The sequence below is a fragment of the Uloborus diversus genome, chromosome 1 (genome assembly GCF_026930045.1).
Source record: "Uloborus diversus isolate 005 chromosome 1, Udiv.v.3.1, whole genome shotgun sequence".
In the NCBI taxonomy this organism is placed as follows: domain Eukaryota; kingdom Metazoa; phylum Arthropoda; class Arachnida; order Araneae; family Uloboridae; genus Uloborus; species Uloborus diversus.
Genome location: NC_072731.1, coordinates 143,690,815 through 143,708,894, shown reverse-complemented (window position 1 = coordinate 143,708,894; position 18,080 = coordinate 143,690,815). Strand labels below are relative to the sequence as shown.

General features: G+C 33.0%; 1 protein-coding gene across 1 annotated transcript in view; it reads left to right on the top strand.

Moving 5' to 3' along the window:
• LOC129232606 (terminal uridylyltransferase 4-like) overlaps positions 1-4,795 on the top strand; it is a 91,923-nt gene extending 87,128 nt beyond the window's left edge. The window contains exon 26 of the mRNA XM_054866744.1: positions 690-4,795. Coding sequence (XP_054722719.1) covers positions 690-1,462 — 773 coding nt within the window. The 3' untranslated portion in view covers positions 1,463-4,795. The remainder of the gene's footprint in view (positions 1-689) is intronic.
• Positions 4,796-18,080: the final 13,285 nt, after the last annotated feature.

Below are 18,080 nucleotides of genomic sequence, written 5' to 3'. Positions count from 1 at the left end.
ATATATTTTTAAAAGTTTTTTGGTTTTTGCAATGTATTTGCGGAGAAGCATTTTGAAATTTGAAACATAGTTACCTATTACCTATCACCTTTCATTTTAATATAACTTTATCGAACATAAAGAGAGAATAACTTATATTCACCATTAGTTTGCTCTAAATATTGCAAGTTTGTATGCTCAAATTTAAATTAAGCAATTGAGCTAGTGTAGTGGGGAAAAAAATAAATGATTTTAAACAGATGAATTGAATCAAAGAAAGCTTGAAAACCTACATTATTTAAAAAGTTTTAACTGCCCAAAATTCACAAGTATGCTTGTTTCAGTTCAACATTGAGCTTAATTTGAAATTTATTAACAAAAGTAATTTTATAATTAATGATTATTTTTCATTGTTTTTGGGCTGTTGTCATGGCAGTAATTAAAAAGTGAAAGTTAAAGGTAGCCATTAGGACAGAGAAAGTACTATAAGAAATATTCTTGAAAGTATCACTGAAAATGAATATGTTATGCACATTAACTTTTGTAACTTATTTTCCCTTTCAAAGTTTTTTGTTTTTAAAATTCAATTGTAATGCATTTAAAAGCCTACCTCATAATTAAGACATGCTAATTTAAATTGGAAAATATTTACGACTCTCCTTTTAAAATGCATCTTTGTAATATAATGATTTTTGTTTTTAATTTTTTAGATATGTTATCTGCGTATGATAAGAAAAACAGTTCTGAAAACCACAACTCCATTATCTCTCAGAATGCTCAACCAATTGGGAGTAAAAATTCATTGCAGAACCATACAATGAATACCAGTGATAGAGTTGAGAGTTCATTACTGGGAATACCTGTTCATCGATATCCGCCCGGGTTTAATACTCGAGCTTTCGTTCAACCACCTCCTGGATTCAAGCCGAACCTGCCTCAAGGAAATTTTCCGCAATTCAACACTCCCCATCAACTCGGTGCACCACCTTTTCCACGATCTGGCAGCATGAGTGATAAACTTCCTCACAGTTCTGTTAATCAGTACAGTCAAAGTCCACCGAAACATTATGGCCATAGTCCACCAAAGCACTATGGCCAGAGTCCATCAACTCATTATGGCCAAAGCCCTCCTAAACATTACAATGAGAAAGGTCCGAAATTCTTTAGTCAGAGTCCACCGAAGCATTATAACTTTCCTCCACCAAAGCCTTTCAGCTCTTCACCTCCAAAGAATTTTCAAGGTGTCAAGCCGTATCATTCAATGATGTCATCATCACCCAATGAATCATCGTGGCCTACAGGTTTAAGACATGGATTACAGCAGCTGGAACGACATCCTGTTCCTGAAAATCTTTGGAAGATGCGGCCTTCCTTGCCACAAAACATAAGTTACATGTCCAATCAACAGCAAAAAATAGACCACAGACACAAACGAACTAATTCTGACAATTCGTACTATTCCAATCAGTTAGACAGACGGTAGCTTCTGTGATTTTTAAAAATATGCTTCAATGCATTTCCTATAGGTTTTTAATCTGGAAAGTGCAATCAAACAAAAGGGACTAACTGATACTGATTTATATTTTAGATAAACTATTCTCCAAAGCTATCCATCTCATATTCAGCAGTTTATTGTCTTTTCCATGCTATTTGTTCCGTTTATAATTGCATATTTTTCTGCAACATTGATTATTGTATTACATATAAAATTTGTTTTTAGATCCTTTAATGCAGTGAGATTAAGTGATTCTCTGACAAATTTTTGACCCGAATTTGTTAATTCCAGCATTATGATTATTATTGTTGTTATTAGTTTTTTAATTTAATATTATTATTATTTCTTTTTTTGACTTCACAAATGCAAAAAAATACTTTGTTATTTGTAACTATTTTAGACACACATTTTCATTTATATTATTGTTATAGAAATTCAGTTAAATGTTTTTGACAGCAGGGTGCTAAAATATTCAAAATTATAAGCAGAATGGAGACACATCTTCTAGTGTTTTGTGTGGAAAGAATTGCATTAATTTAGAAGAAAGAAAGATAAGCAATGATGGTTGACAGTTTTAGCCTTTTGTGTATTCTCACATTGTATAGCTTGCATCCAATTCTACGTATTTTACCTACAACATTTTTAAAGCTTGTAAAAATGACCTTTTTTTTTTTTCATTTTACTAAATTTGTACAAGCATAGAAGAATTTAATATATATTTTAAATCCTGCTCTAGAGCATATTATAGTTAAAAAGAATACTGTTCAAATATAAACTCTGTACATTATTCTGCTAAAAGTTGAAGCAAAGCATTTTCTGCTTCAATTTTTAATAGAATTATATGAAGGGAGAACACAAGTATTTGTAATGCATTTGGCGATTTGTCTCCACTCACATCAAAAATTTTAAATGTAGTAAGTTAAAATAATATTGAAGAATATTCTTTCAAACGTTACAGATTAATGTTTACTTTGAAATCAAAAATTTTAATTGCTGCTAAGGAGGCAAAAAAAGAAAAGAAAAAGGCTGTGTAATACTTTGTAGGTACTGTAAAGGAAATAGAAAAAAGTCATTATGAAAAATTCTCTTTTTAAATAAGTTTTTTATTTTAAAGATACATATAATCCTCCATCTTTGGAAATATCTGTATACTTCTGATGAATGAGTGAATTTTCTTTCCTAAAAATAATATTGGTAACCCTACATTTATTATTTTATTTTTTATTTTAAGTCTGTTTCTACTAAATTATTTCGAATCTTTTGCATGAGATCTGAGATTTTGACAGATTCCTGCCATACTGTACTGAATTTTAGTCCCAGGGCACATATAGAAAATAGCAGCATAATTTTTAGCGAAGCCATGACTCAATTGTAATTTAGTTTTCTGCAAATCTTTTGATACATGAAATAAAAATTGCACAAATGCCTAAAATGTTAATGCTGGAAGAAAGCATATTTAAGAACTGCTAAATGAGTAGATTATTATTTATTTTTTCTTATGTCCACAAGTGCTGTTCATAAAAAATGCACAGATAATTAATTCTAGGAACTTCATGTTTTGTCAACTTTCCTCAAATTTTATTTTTTTAACTTTCCAAAATTTAAATTTGAAATTAAACTTTCCATCCTAAAAAGGAAAAAAAAAAGTAATTAATATAAAATGGGTGGAGAGTGGAGGAGATAATGTTTAAGATATTTCGCTATGGATTTAGTTTCCTAGCTTGCTATTGTTGCTAGATGTATTGGGGAAAAACTTATTTTTTATCATTCGCAGTTCAATATTGCTAATAATCTCATTTATTTATATTTTCATTTACACTTATTTTTAGATGAAAATATTTCATTTCCTTTTTTTTTTCAAGAAAACTATTTTTAATTATAAGTCTCTTAATCCAAATTCTGATGTTCATTTTAATCTAAGTTTTAATTTTTCAACAGAATGTTCTACTTAGGCATAAATGTTACAAATATTTAAGAAAGTGATTAAGTGCTTAGAAGTATGTTAGAAAACTTCAAAATTTAAAGCTACTAAGTTAGACATTAAATCTGAAATTCATGTTTTTGTCATGTTGAACTGGAAGTTAGAATTTGGTACATGGGTTTTGGTGAAAATATTAAATAAAAAATATATGTATTTGCAATCCATTGAATGTTAACTTTTTCCCTTCATTTATTTGTATGAATGTTGACATCTTCCCATTCATTTAAAAGAAAGAAAGAAAACATGAAGATTTGCAACCCCCCCCCCCGAAAACGTTATGTTTATTTTGGTTATGTGACATATTTTTAGTTTCAGATTATACAACTGCTGCTCTTTTAAACAAAAGCTGAAGGCTGATTTTTTTTTTAGTTGCTCTCTTTCTGCAATCTAATCAGAAAATCATTATATAGTTTTAATGATTCTTGCAACGACTTAGTGTGCATAACTAGTGAATTTTGAAATTTGTGCTAGTTAATGTTTTATTTGGTGTTTTAAAATGGGAATGGGTGGTGGAATTTTCCTGATGTTTCTTTTTACGAAAATTTTCAGTGACATGTTTTATGTGTAATATGCTTTAAAAGTATGTGGTAAGAGTTTAGTTTTTTAAAAATAGATATGAATCATAACCCATAGTATGGTTATTGATGGAGGTTTTGGTAAAATTCTTTTTTTCCCTCTTGTTAACGTTTTAAAAATATTTTTATCATTTAATCTACTAAAATATTCATTTAGTAATTTATTTATTTTCTTATCGTTGATATGATGTCTTATTTACTATTAGTTTCTGTACATCAAAGCAATCAATGTTGAACTTACAACTATTTTTGGATATGGGAATTCGCATATGTTTAAGCTGCATGTACATTTCATTTTCATTGCTTTTTAAAATTAAAAAAATTGCCTAAAAAATTTGGTAATGATCACGAAATTTTTAATACATGTTTTAGAAACATTCATGTTCATCTTTTAAAATATTTGATTAATTTTTTTAAAATAAAGTTCATTCTATTAAATTGGTCAAAAATTGTTGATGCAGTGAAATTTAATACATATTTCATAATTGGAAGAAATGTACAAACATTATTTTTAAAGCATTTTATTTGCCTTGAAAAAGTGCTGAAATCACAATTGGTATTTGCAATCATGTATAACTGCTTTAAATTTTTGTATGTTCATTATTTTTAATATTGCATTAGTTTAAAAAGAAATCAAATGCTGCATTTTTATGATTTTGACATGAATTTTGGCTGATAAATTTGAAAAAAATTGTGATTAACATTCAGCAGCATTACATCAAGAAAGTACTTAACACTTTTCATTTAAAATTGTTTTTATGAAACGTTGTCTGTACTTTTTGTAATAAAATTGTTTAGATTTACTTGGCATTCTTTTTTGTATTATGTTATTATACTTAGGAGTTCCTTATTAACTGTCTATGAAGTTTTTTTTTTCTCTCTACTGAAATGCTATGCTATTTACATTTAAAAAGTTTTTTACTGAATTTACTGCAATTTAATCCTGAAATGATTATGTTATATCACTTTTTAGAATTTACCTTTTACATTGTCAAAGTTCTAATTGAAAACTGAATGGGTAAAAAATGTGCATCCCCTATTGCATCTTTTTTCTATTTTTCACATAGTGCTCTAGTTACAAAAATTGCCAAAATTCCAATTATTTGTGCTGAAAGTGAAAGTTTTATAACTAAAAGTAGTTTCTTTTTTTCTGAAAATCTCATCATTTTCAACTTACTGATATTTTTAGCAAGTTTGAAAATCATTATAAAGATTCTCCATCTCCCTCACACCTTTTTTTCCCCAAGACGACTCTAGCCTTCTATTAAGAAGTGCAGAGTCTTCTAAATTGGGTTTACCTGTTGTATAGTTAAGAAAAAAAAATTCTGAGGAGGATATATTTTAATTTACTCTTTTTCTATGGTCAAAAAAGGAAAATTGCTTAGGTTTAGAGATATAACTCCCCTCCCCCCTCCCTGTCACGGCCCTGGGGTTTACAGCCAAAGTACCTGAATAACTTAAATTAATGTTTTATTACCACAAGAGTAATTTCATACTAAATTAATGTTTGAAGTAAAATCAAAGGTTTGCAATATTATTACTGAGTATAAAGTGTAAATTAAATGCGTTTTATTAATTTCTTGAATTTTGCCAATTTTGTGCAAATTTTGAAAGTTTGAATTAAGAGAAAAAGAGCTCTTGCCAAGTTCCTTTCAAATACTTTATATATCCACTAGCGGTACCCCCATACCCTTGCCCATTTTAGAAAATTAAAAAGGCATTTGGTTTGCTTGTAAACTTCCATTATGCGTTTAGTAACATTGTTTTTCAAAATCTATTCATATATTCGGCAGCTTTGAAAATTTGCCACTACCAGTTCTTTAGGCCCTGTTTAGTCAACACTTTTATTCATGAGAAAAATGTGTAAGAAAACAAACTCATACAATTGTTCAGGCCTGGATTTACAAACTTTGGGCCCCCCCTGTGACAAAATCTAAGGCCCCCCCCTGATTGCAACATTATAAGCCTTAGTGCTAGGTTTTTTTTTCCAATTTCTTGGGCCTGTAGGCACTTTTAAGGCTGTGCCCCCCCCCCCCCCCCCCCCCCCACTTTTGGCTTGAAATATTTCGAGGTGTCTCTGTATTGTTATCACATGTTTACCATTCACAACGTCACTTCTGTTTCATTACTGCCACAATTTTACTACGTATGAAAGCAGTTTTAAATTCTTCAGGCCAAAATTAGTATAAATTTTAGATTTGTGAATTTCAAAAAGTTTTTTTTTGTGTACTGAATTTGAATTCATTAGTGTAATGTTTGATATTAATATATTCAATTAATAATGAGTCAAGCTCCAAACCGTAAGCTATACAGGGTGTATCAGTACAGTGTTTACAGACTTAGAGTACACCTAGACAATGGGAAACCTTATAGCAATGCATGGTCGGAAACGCTTTCCTGGCGCTGTAGTGACGACACAAATCACCAAAAATACGACACAAATACGAGAAGAAAATATGTTTATTTTCCTTAGTGCAGCAAAAAACTGAGAAGAAAGAACATGAAGGAGCCAACGATTGTCATCAAAGTAGGTGTTCGAAATTACGACCCCGGGCTGTGATGCATGCTTCACATCTCCGGCGCATTGAAAATCGAACGTCAAAGCGAGCGCGGAAACAAAAACCGCGTAAGGGCATGCACCGTCATCTGATGCTTCGGTTTACGTAACGACATCTATCGTGTACACCAGACAAAAACTTACCTGTATTTTTGCTGTATTAAAAATAAACATGATTTCTCCTCTTATTTGTGTCCTGTCTTTCTTCTGCTTTGTGTCGTCTCGATCATGTCAGGAAAGCGTTTCGGACCATGCGTTGGTGTCTGATTTCCCGTCGTCTAGTTGTACTCTGCTCTGAAAATCTGTAAATGCTGTACTGATACACCCTGTATTAACTTTGAACGAAAGACAAAGTGGACATTTCTTCCTGGTATTAATTTAAATTAGAAATGGTTTTATTATTTGAAAAGAAATATTAGTTTTATGAATCAGAATCTGCTGTATTTAACCGATACCACACAAAGAATTTTCAATTTCAGGTATAATTCGACTACATTTCGTTAAATGTATTAAAAAAAACAAATTTTGTTGCTTACAGAACTCAGCATTTTATTTTAATGATTTGCTAAACATAATTAAACCATAAAAAATTAAGAAGAAAAAAAACAAGCAACTTTTATTTTTTAGTGAATATATTTCACTTTATTCATTTTTAATAACACAGAAAGGCTTATCTCTCCGTGGAATAAAGCACTTAAAAAAGAAAAAAAATAATTTTAGTTGCAAAAATGAATACCATTCATCTTTGATTTTTATAATTTTATCTTCGAGATGAATCATTTAGAATTGTTTGGCTTACTGTAAAGTAATGCTACTTGGACCTGAAATTTCATTTTTTTGCTAGTTTTACACTGAATTTTTGGTTTAACCCCCTAATGTGAAATTATAACCATGTTTTTACCACTTTTCCGAGGTTCCATCTTTAGCCTCTTTTAAACAACAATTTTAACTCTATATATTTTTTCTATTTTTAAAAATTGGAATCAAGTAGCGCCGCCTGGGGCTACTTTGTCCCACTCTGCAAATCCATTAGAAAAAGCTATAAAACAGAGGGACCAATGTTTTTGAAAAAAAAAAAAAAAAAAAAAACTCAAAACGTACATTCTAGTAAGCAAACTATTTATATAAATTGCAAATTATTTATATAAATTAATATAAAAGCAACGTACACATAAAAACATTTTTAGGCAAACATAATTCATCAAATAGAAATACACTCTACTACAAAAAAAATCGACGCATCAAGGAGCAATCATCCAATTACATTGAAATTTTATATGCATGAGTGTTTTACCAGATATGCAAATGATTAAAATTTGGTGTCGAATGAATGAATAGTTTGATCTCCTGCGCATCGGAACTGCGTATCCAGCAGATGTATACAAGGAGCAGTTCTTCAACAGTTAAAACTTTCGGTTTGATTGCGATTCAGATTACCTTTCAAAAACTTAAAAATGCCTCGCTGCATGGTTCGTGCTCATTACAAGCAACTGTCGGAGTTTAAAAGAGGTCGTAACATTGGATTGAAAGAGACTGGTTGGTCAAATCGGAGAATCGCTCGTCATTTGAGTCGAAGCGATGCGGCAATTCGAAGCTGTTCACAAGGATGGGTGGAAAATGACAGAGTTCAGCGTCAGGATGGTAGAGTGGGCGCCCAGGGGTCACAATAGATCGTGATGACAGAGTGATTGTCCGATCAGCTGTCACAGCGCTTTCTTTATCATTATGAAGCATCAGACGTTAAACCCAAACAAATGTCCATCATGACCTTTTACAGACGGTTGGGACCGCAAAATACGCTCGCGCCGACCGTTACGCTACCTGCCACTGACGGCCTACACACTGCCGAGCCAGATTACAGTGGTGGCATAGCTCGATCAGGTTGGAATGATACCGACTGGGTATAACCTTTAGCAACAAATCCCCCTTCCAACTGTGTCTTCACAATCATCGAGGACATGTTTGGGGATACCCAGGGCAGAGGGGGGATCCTGGTTTTACTTTAGCACGCCACATTGGCCTTCAACAAGCATGGGCGCCCATATGCAAAATTGTAAGGGGGGGGGAGGCTCAGATATTTTAACCATGGTTTAGCAGGATATTTTCCTTATGGAAACATATTTCTGGACAGATTAGGATCATTAAAATTTGACATTTTTAATAACTTATTCATTAATGGCTGGAGAAGAAATGTTTTTACATTTCTGCAAAGAAAAAAGTACTAAAAACAAGGAAGTTATAATTTCAAGGGGGGGGGGGGGCTCAAGCCCCCCTTGCCCCCCTATATGGGCGCCCTCGTCAACAAGGCATTATGATCTGGAGTGCCATTTCCTTTGATAGCTGGACCCCTTTGGTCCTAATTAGAGGTACACTTATTGCATAGCGGTACGTCGACGACATCCTAAGACCTGTTTTGCGGCCGTTCTTTTTGTAATACCCTCGGCTGGTTTTTAGCAGGACAATGCCAGATAACATTAGGACTCGACCGATGCATCGGCGCCGATGGTTCAACAATTTAGCCATCGGCATCGGCGGCCGATGCTAACTTGCAGGAAACATCGGCCCATCGGCCTTAAAAAACATCGAAAAGCCGATGGAAGTGGCCGATGTTTTTGAAAAAAAAGGATCTTTGCTATTTTATTTTTTAATACAAAGTAAAGAGAGTTATTGTTTCTATATAAAATTGTTTACTTAAATTTCAGTATGAATTTCTATTTTAGTCAACCGTAAAAGAGTTTTTAATACTGCATTCAGGTACCGAAAAAGTAACTTGCTTTGTGTCTTGCGGCTGGATGTACGTATGTATCTCTCATAAGTCATAATTCAAAAATGGTAAGCTGTAGAAGGCTAAATTTTCGCATGTGGGATGTGCGTATGTTCCAGTTGTGCACTTCCATTTTTGCTTTCGATCAAGTGTTCTAAAAATCCTTTTAACTCATTTTTTGTGGCTATTAATTACTCAGACTGACGATCATTTGGTGATATATTGCCGAATTGGAGACTATGGAAACAAATATGAGATGGCAAAACCGGTTTTGTTTCATTTTGTTAGATTCCCGTTGAAATGACGGTAATTTTTAATTTTTCTGCATTTGTAATATAAATCACAGTAATGAAGTTTTTTCTGTACCGCTTCGACGGAGTTACAAGTTTGGGGCCCGTCGAAATACATTTTGGGGCCCTATATTTCTCTATCAAAGAAGTTGTAAAACATTTATTATAAGCACTTTTGTAACTCCTACGGTGCCCCTATGGTTATGGGGACTCTCGAGCAATTGCAACATTTGCTATATTTTAAATCCGCCACTGCACGTCAAAACAAACTCGGGTGCAAGTTTTGAAAAGGTTTTTCTGCTCAATGTTTATGATTATTTTGAACTCTATTTTTTACGACTATTTTTTGAATTTCAGAGAACACTTGCGTGCCCCTCCTCCCACTCCCTCAATTTCGGAAATTAAACTCTAGTTGTACTTCTGAGTTGTTTAAAACCAACACCATTCATAAAATTAGAGATTTTTTTTTTTTCAAACTATATCTATTGTTTAGAAATAATTTAGAGCATTAATGTAAGAAATTGATTAAAGACGTTTTGAATAGTAACATAATTCGGAAATCAAAGAGACTTTTTGAATTTTTTCTTTAGAAGTGCTGAAGTAGATTCAGAAACTCTTCCGAGGCGTTGGTGGTAGTGGTTCTGTATTAAAAAGGTAAGGCCGAGGTTAGGGCCGAAGTGTGAGTAACTCCAAAATCAGAGGGTGACCCCCCCCCCTAATCCTCCCTCGTCGTTTCAAGCATTTCTTAAATATTTAGCGATTATTTATTTTGGTCAAGAAATGTCATTTTGCGTATTTCTCATACTTGTTTCACCTATATTTCGTAATGCGCCATCTTTTTTTTTGCGTCATTAATAGCGATCGATTTTTTTTCTCTTGTAAGTAACTATTTTCATGTATTTATATAAAATTAATGAATAAGTTTTTTTCGTTTTTTATAGAAAAGTTTCAAGGATTTTCTATAATGCAATTTTTTAAATTTCAGAAAATTATTGTTAAATCGAAAAATTTAATTTGAACTTGTTTGTAAAGCTTCATAAAAGGTTAAACAATCAAATTGTTCAATATTATGTGTGCAAACATCAGATCAAGTAGTATATGTATTCAGTTATTACTTTAGTGTAAATATTGAGTTTGTTTATTGTAGCTGCGTTTTAAGAACCTCGCTCTTTTCATGGCTATTTCTTTTTTTAGCAAAATTTATGTCACTGTTATAGAATTATGAAAGATGCAAACTTTTCTATTCATAAATTTAAAATAAGTATAAAAACATTCCTATTATGATTTAATATTGTAATTTATCTGTTACTTTTTTTTTTGTTTAATTTGATGACTGAAAAATGTTTACGTACAATCTTTCCACTTTAATTGCGTAATTTGTTGACGGTTTCATAGTTTTATTCTTAACTAGTGGTATACGCACGGCTTTGCCCGTAATAGAAAATTAAAAGGTCTTTTGGTTCGCCTGCATATTTACAAATAATGTATGGTGAATTTTCTCGCCAATTGGCTTGTGCCCATGTTACGGTTCCACGTTATGATAATTTCGTAATTTACTCATCCATCTTATGATAATTTTGGTCTTAAAACTGGAATAGAAAAAGAAACCACATCAAATTTTCGAAAAATCGCTTCAAGGTGCACACCCCCATGCTACAAACTAACTTAGTGCCAAATTTCATGAAAATTGGCCGAACGGTCTATGCGCTATGCGCATCACAGAGATCCTGACAGACAGAGATCTGGACAGAGAGACTTTCAGCTTTATTATTAGTAAAGATTTTTTTTGAATGATTAAACAACATAATTTAATGTTTTTTAACTATGGTTAATGTACCTAAACCATTTATTATTACAATATTAAGGGGAGTCAGTACCCCCTATACCGTCAATGTTAATTTGCACAGGTTCATGTACCTTTTTCTGAAAATCTATTAAAGATACAAGTATGAATTTTTTTTCTGTACCTCAAGTAGACTCTGTTCTCTATACTGAAGTAAAATTTTACAGAAAGAAAGCTTAGTTTTTTTGTAAAAAAATCTTATGTGTAAGTCACTGTATTTATTTCAAAAAATACCATTTTGCCACACAAAATCAGCTCTATAAAAAAATAATTTTCGAATGTGAGAAAAAGTTTACTTCGGTATATGCAGTTAGATGTATGGAATAGGTGGTAAAAATTTCAAAGCCTAACACAATTTAGTTTCTGAAAAAAAGGAACATTTAGTTTAAAAAATACCATTTCGAGACATTGCAGACAAGGGGAAAATCATACCTCATCAAAATAGGTTTTACATTTTTAAGCTTATTTTAACTTACTTTTATATGAGCACGTTCAAGATGTTTGTATCATTAAAAAGGTATTGAAATGGAGTTTCAAAATATATAAAAATCAAAGAATCGAATTTTTGAAAGTATTTAGGATACTGACTCCCCTTAATAATAATAAATTGAACATATAATCTTAGTTATATGTTCAATTAAAAAAAACAAAAACAAATCAATTGGAAACAAAACAGTATCTTCTCTTTGTTTTTCTTCCTTTTTTTTCTTTCTATTTTTTTCGTTGTTCTTTCTCTTTCATCATACAGCAGTCAAAAAAGAAGAAGCATAACTACTCCCTATACAGATTGTACGTAGTACTATCCAAAAGTTCGGGGACAAGCTGTATAAAACCTTATCCAGAATAGTTCACATTACCGAAGCACATCCACCTTCAAAAGGTCACCTTGAGGGACTATGTACTTCTGCCAGTGTTCATATACTTTTGGAAACACTCCTGGAAGTCATTTTTCGCTACCTTCCATGACTGAGCTTTATCTTCTCCTGACGGAAGAAAGCGGAGTTCATGCAAATGTTTTTTTGCTGGGAACAGGTAAAAGTCACACGGAGCTAAGTCCGACGAAACGTTACGTTATTTGTTTGTCATATCAGAGTATTGACCAATCAAACCGTGCATCCTCAACATGAAGTTGCCTTCTTCCCCACGATGAAGTTAAAGCAGCAGCGCAAGAGGTCTTACAGGAGGTTGCGAAAAATGTGTTCCAGGAGTGTTTCTAAAAACTATACGAACGTTGGCAGAATTGCATAGTCGTTCAAGGATTTGTAGATAGATGTGCTTCGGTAATGTGAACTAATCAGGAAAAAGTTTTATACAACTTATCTTCGAACTTTTAGATCATACTATGTACGTATGAGTTTTCAACTTAATAACGTTTTTGAGTGACGCAAGTTTACGCGCATGAAGGCATCACAAGATAATTTGCTATAATTAACTGAGGAGGTGTTCAAAATAGATATTTCGGTCATCTATATGTTCTTAGGTACATATGCATGTACATTGTACAGATGTGCTGAAAAAATTTGTGAAGTTGAAATAGGGTGATCGTAAAATAGAAATTTAGGTCGAAATCTGATTTTTTTTTGTGACTACAATTTTTTATTCGTAGAAAGGAAGTAAAGTGAAATGAATCAATGATTCTTTAAATTCCTGACAATCTTATCAATTTATTTGTTTTTTTTTTTTGCTATCGGCCAACGACATCGGCCATCGGCCATCGGCAATCGACCATTTGGAGGAAAACAATCGGCCATCGGCCATCGGCCGTCTTTGAACAATCGGCCAACAATCGGCATCGGCCCATCATCGGCCCTAGATAACATACGGCACGTGTTGCTATGAACTGTCTGCAAGCTTTTCCAATTCTTCCGTGGCCTGCCAGATCGCCACATCTCTCTCCTATCGAGCATGTCTGGGATATGTTGGGATGGCGATTGCATCTGGCAAGGAATGTTGATAACTTCGTTCGGCAATTGGAGCGAATTTGGCAGGAAATACCACAGGATACCCTCCGGGAGATTTATCGGTCTTGGCCACGTCGTGCTTCAGCTTGTATCCAGGCTAGAGGAGGGTCAACAACTTATTGAACTTGTTACTGTAACTCTGACATAAATTATTCAATTGTTCTGAGAATTTAATCATTTACTATTCTGTGCATTGTCTTCCTATCCACCAATTTTTTTCTCAATCGGACCACTCCTTGTTGGTGCGTCGATTTTTTTGTTATAGAATGTATAATCTAACTACAGTAGACCCTCGTTTTACGCGGGGTTACGTTCCGCGGAAATGCCGCGTAAATTGAGTCCTAATACTGGTGTTGAAATAGAGGTTTGGTTTCGTAGATAACAAAATACTTCATTCCAGTGATGACTAATTGTATAATAAGTTTAATGTGTACTTATATCGACTTATATGCACAACATGCATAAAGAAAACACTAATTAGCTTCGTGTTCTGTTTATAAAGAGAAGCTGGCTATGATAGTCTTTTGGCAGTCATTAAGAATTTTTCTCTGTAATTCTTTGTAGAGCATACGGACTAATGTCCTGTTCTCCTGTTACTAGTTATCACGACACAATACAGTTCTTTGGTCGACAAATAGGCATCTGTGCTATTTCGATTTTTACCCGTCAGCCTAAAAAAAAGCGGAAATGGTGCTGAATATGTATTCAGAAGTTTGTTTCAAAATCTAACATTTTATATCGACCAAAATGCCTTTGTTTTGTAATATTTTAATTTGTCTTTCATTTCAGCGCCCCGTATATTTTTTCGACTTTGCTGTGGTTTTTATTGACGATACAATTTTATAAATGAGTCGACGGCCCAACTCTATGTTTATTAATCTACTTGTATTTTTAAACTGAAGTTTGCCGTTGGTTTCTAAATACTGTACTGAATAATTATTTTGAAAAAAAATAAAAATAAAAATGTTTGAAACATACATCTTGGTTACTCATAGTTAGGTTATCTTAATGTGTAATACAGATTCCCGAATATTTCTAAATAATAATTCAAGATTACATTTTCTTTCTAACCTTTAGAAAATAAACACTAAAATGAAATTCAGCCTTGTTTTAGCGAAAAATTCGTGCTTTGCATTTTAAAGCTGTTAAAATGGAAAAAATATGACCAAAGATATGGGAATTCAGAATTAGCTCAAAAAATAAAAAGCTGATTATAACTGAAATTGCCGACTGAGATAGTTCAAGGCACCCCAACGGGAGGTCCCTGTGACCTCTCGAAATGTCCTCATTTGGCAAATTTCGTCTGACAATTCGGCAAATTTGGAGACATAATTGCAATTTTTAAATTCCCGAGTGTCCCTTCTTATGGGTGCATATTGCATACCCTTATTTTATCATTCGGCAAATTAAGATTTCCCCCCAAAGTGAGAATTTCTCAAAAATTTCAGTTCGGGGCGTCCTTGGATACAATGTCGGCAAAATCAAATTTTGTTGAAGTAACTGCTGGAAAATTGAGAATGCAGTGCAATTAGCTGTCGGCTAATTGATTATATTTTTCACGTGATACACAAAGACATGCCTATGCAAACTATTTATGTTTTTGATTTTTTCTTATAAAGGTAAAAAAGTGCACATGTCAAGCTGCATATTACTTTACTCAAAGATTTTAAACCCAGAACCAATTCAAAAAGATTAAAAAATGCCGACTCTAAATGAAATTTCTCAGCGAGCGCTTATTGTGTCGGGAAAATAAGCAGTCGTAAATTAAGCAATCGGCATATAGTGAGCAGTTGAAAAAAAATGATCCTATCTGAAAAAAGAATTTATCAGAATGAACATAAAGCACTGTCAAACATGGTATGCCCGTACAAACTGTTCATATTTTCTTTTCTCCTGTCAATGCTTATTATTCATTATAAATCTGTACCATGTGTACTACATTTTTTAAAAAATCAAACGTTTCCTGAATGCCGAAACTAAAAAGTCAAAAATGCCGAATCTGGTTAATTTGACGATTGGGCCGTGCTATATTTCTCACGGACCAGTCAAAGCGCCCTTAAAATGACGCGCTAAAGAAAACAGTCGGCGAAAGAATGCCGAAGTAACTTTGTTGACTTTTCTTTTTTAATTTTTAAATTAATGAATGCTTTGAAATTCCGCAATATTGAAAATGCCGACTCAAACTCATTTTGCTGACTGGATAAAATCATTGGGAGGGTGAGACACCCCCTCACCCCCCCCCCTATAGCGACGGTCCTGATTACAGGGTTCATACGCTATTTGGATGAAAAAATTCCATGACTTTTCCAAGACTTTTTCATGAGTTCAATGAAAATTTTCATGACCTCGTTATACGAAGAGAATAGCATTTTTTAATCTCAAACTAGGTAATATTTGGAAATGAGCATTAGCAAAACGTCTATAGGAATGCCACAGTCTCATTGAAGCAGTTACTAGTAATGGAAAAAATATAAGTGCACACTTAAAAAACTAAACTATTGTTTGTCTTCATCATATAAATTTAAGTAAAGTAAAAATGCAGTGAAGCGAATATGATGATGCTTAAATGTCTGATATATTTTTTTTTAAACAGGCAGAATGATATTGAATGGGACAAAGGTTGAATGAGTCATCACTAAGTTTCAATAAATTTGCTTCAAAAGTTACCTTTTAGTGTCAACAGTGCCTTTAATTATCCACATAACTTGACAGTATTTTGGTTCTTTGAAGTAAAGCCACATAGTTTAGTTCTTTATGTTTCTAAACCAGATCTTTTTTGAAAAAAACATTCAGTAATGAATCAATCTTCTGATTCAAAAGTATATTTGTTTTGTTTACAAATTTGTATATTTTCAAATGCATATAAATTAATAGGATCAGAAATCCCAGAACACGTTTAATTCCCGACATTCAATGTAGCAGTGGGTCGCATGGATTAGTTTTGCGTGCCGTATGTTGGGCACTACTGTTTTAGAGCATTAGAATTCCTGTTTTTCTGTATTCTATCGCCTGACTTAAGATCTTTATTTTCTAAAACATTCAACAAATTAAGATAAACTCTGATAAATTTAATAATAAAGTCCTTACGAGTGATGGAATCGAACTCGCATGCGATTGAATTGCTTTTTTTTTTTTTGAGTTGGCGTGGCAAAACTAAGAACGTGAAATTTTGCTACTACAGAATGTGAAACATTAAGAAGAGTTGAAAATAACAGAAAATTCAAAATAAGTGATATCCAGGTAGTAAAATCACATCGCAAAAAATGGCAAGCGGCTGCAACAGAAGTGGATGCAATGAGATTTCAAAATTCAGATTTGATTTTTGGATCGTTCAATTTTCCACTTTTAATAGCTTTTACGTGCTATACAGTTGAATCACTCAAGATTTCTAATGCTTCTTTAGTTACTGTTCTTTTCTCTTTGTCCAGGAAATTTTTCAATGACTTGAAATAAATTTCCATGACTTTCAATAAAAATTTCAATTTTCCATGACTTTTCCAGGTCTGAAATTCTGTTATTTTTTTTCCATGACTTTCCAAGATTTCCATGACCCGTACGAACCCTGGCATTAACGCATCCATGATCACTTCACCGTCATTTTCACGATAGAATCTTTCTTCACTAACAAATAAGAAAGATCATTTCTATTGTCTAGGAATGGCTCCTAATTTTTAATATGTACGTTTTTGGTTGTGCGTCACCGACCTCAGTACCCTCGTTGGTTTTGGCCTCTTTTGTCACTTCTAAAAGCTCATCTTCCAGTGAATTCGGAACTGTGCGAGTTTAATGACTTTACTTCTGGAAAAAGCTCTGGAATCAATGGCATAAAATGTCTCCAGTGGCCCAAGCTCGATTATTAGCCAAAATGCAGTTGATTACGCGTAATCTGCAATCTTTAGGAGTTTGGATTTTGAAAGAGGGGATAATTTTATCTGTTTGAATTGCCGCATCCGCGAAAAACCGAAACTCATCCGCGTAAAATAAAACAAAGGTGTCAAATCTTAAACCCGCGTAAAACGAGGGTCTACTAAAACGAGAAACTAAACGGTCTACGAGAGGTACAGCTAAAACCAATTGAAATGCTCATTATTTAAACATTAGAAAGAATGAAAACTCCTCAATTTAATGGCTTGTGTGGATTAATTTTCTGATTATTTAATACCTGCTCTGCCTCGCTATTAAATACTACAGGATGCCCAGGCTTGTTTTGTGAACAATCTTTTAATTTCCTTTTTAGAGTTACCTAAGCCAAAATGGGCTGATGCCACTCTCTAAGACATTTCTCTGGAATTAGTTGAATCTGGACACAATTGTAATTTTTCCTCTTAATAAATCGCAATATTTCCTATTTTAAAGGGTTCTCTTTTGCTTTCGAACCATTTATATCCTCAGATCTGCAAATAAACGAGTATAAATAGTAACTAACCTCTTTATTTTAAAAAATTAAAAACATTTTTTAACATAATTTAGTGATGAAATGAGGCAGTGAGAAGCAAAGGGATGCAAGTGGACATTTTCCAGTTTTGAGTAAAACGCGTTTAAAGCTGTGGTTGGAAAAACTACATTTTTTTTGTAGCGAACTACAAATACAACTACTTTGTTACAAATGTAGTTAACTACAACTACAACTACTTT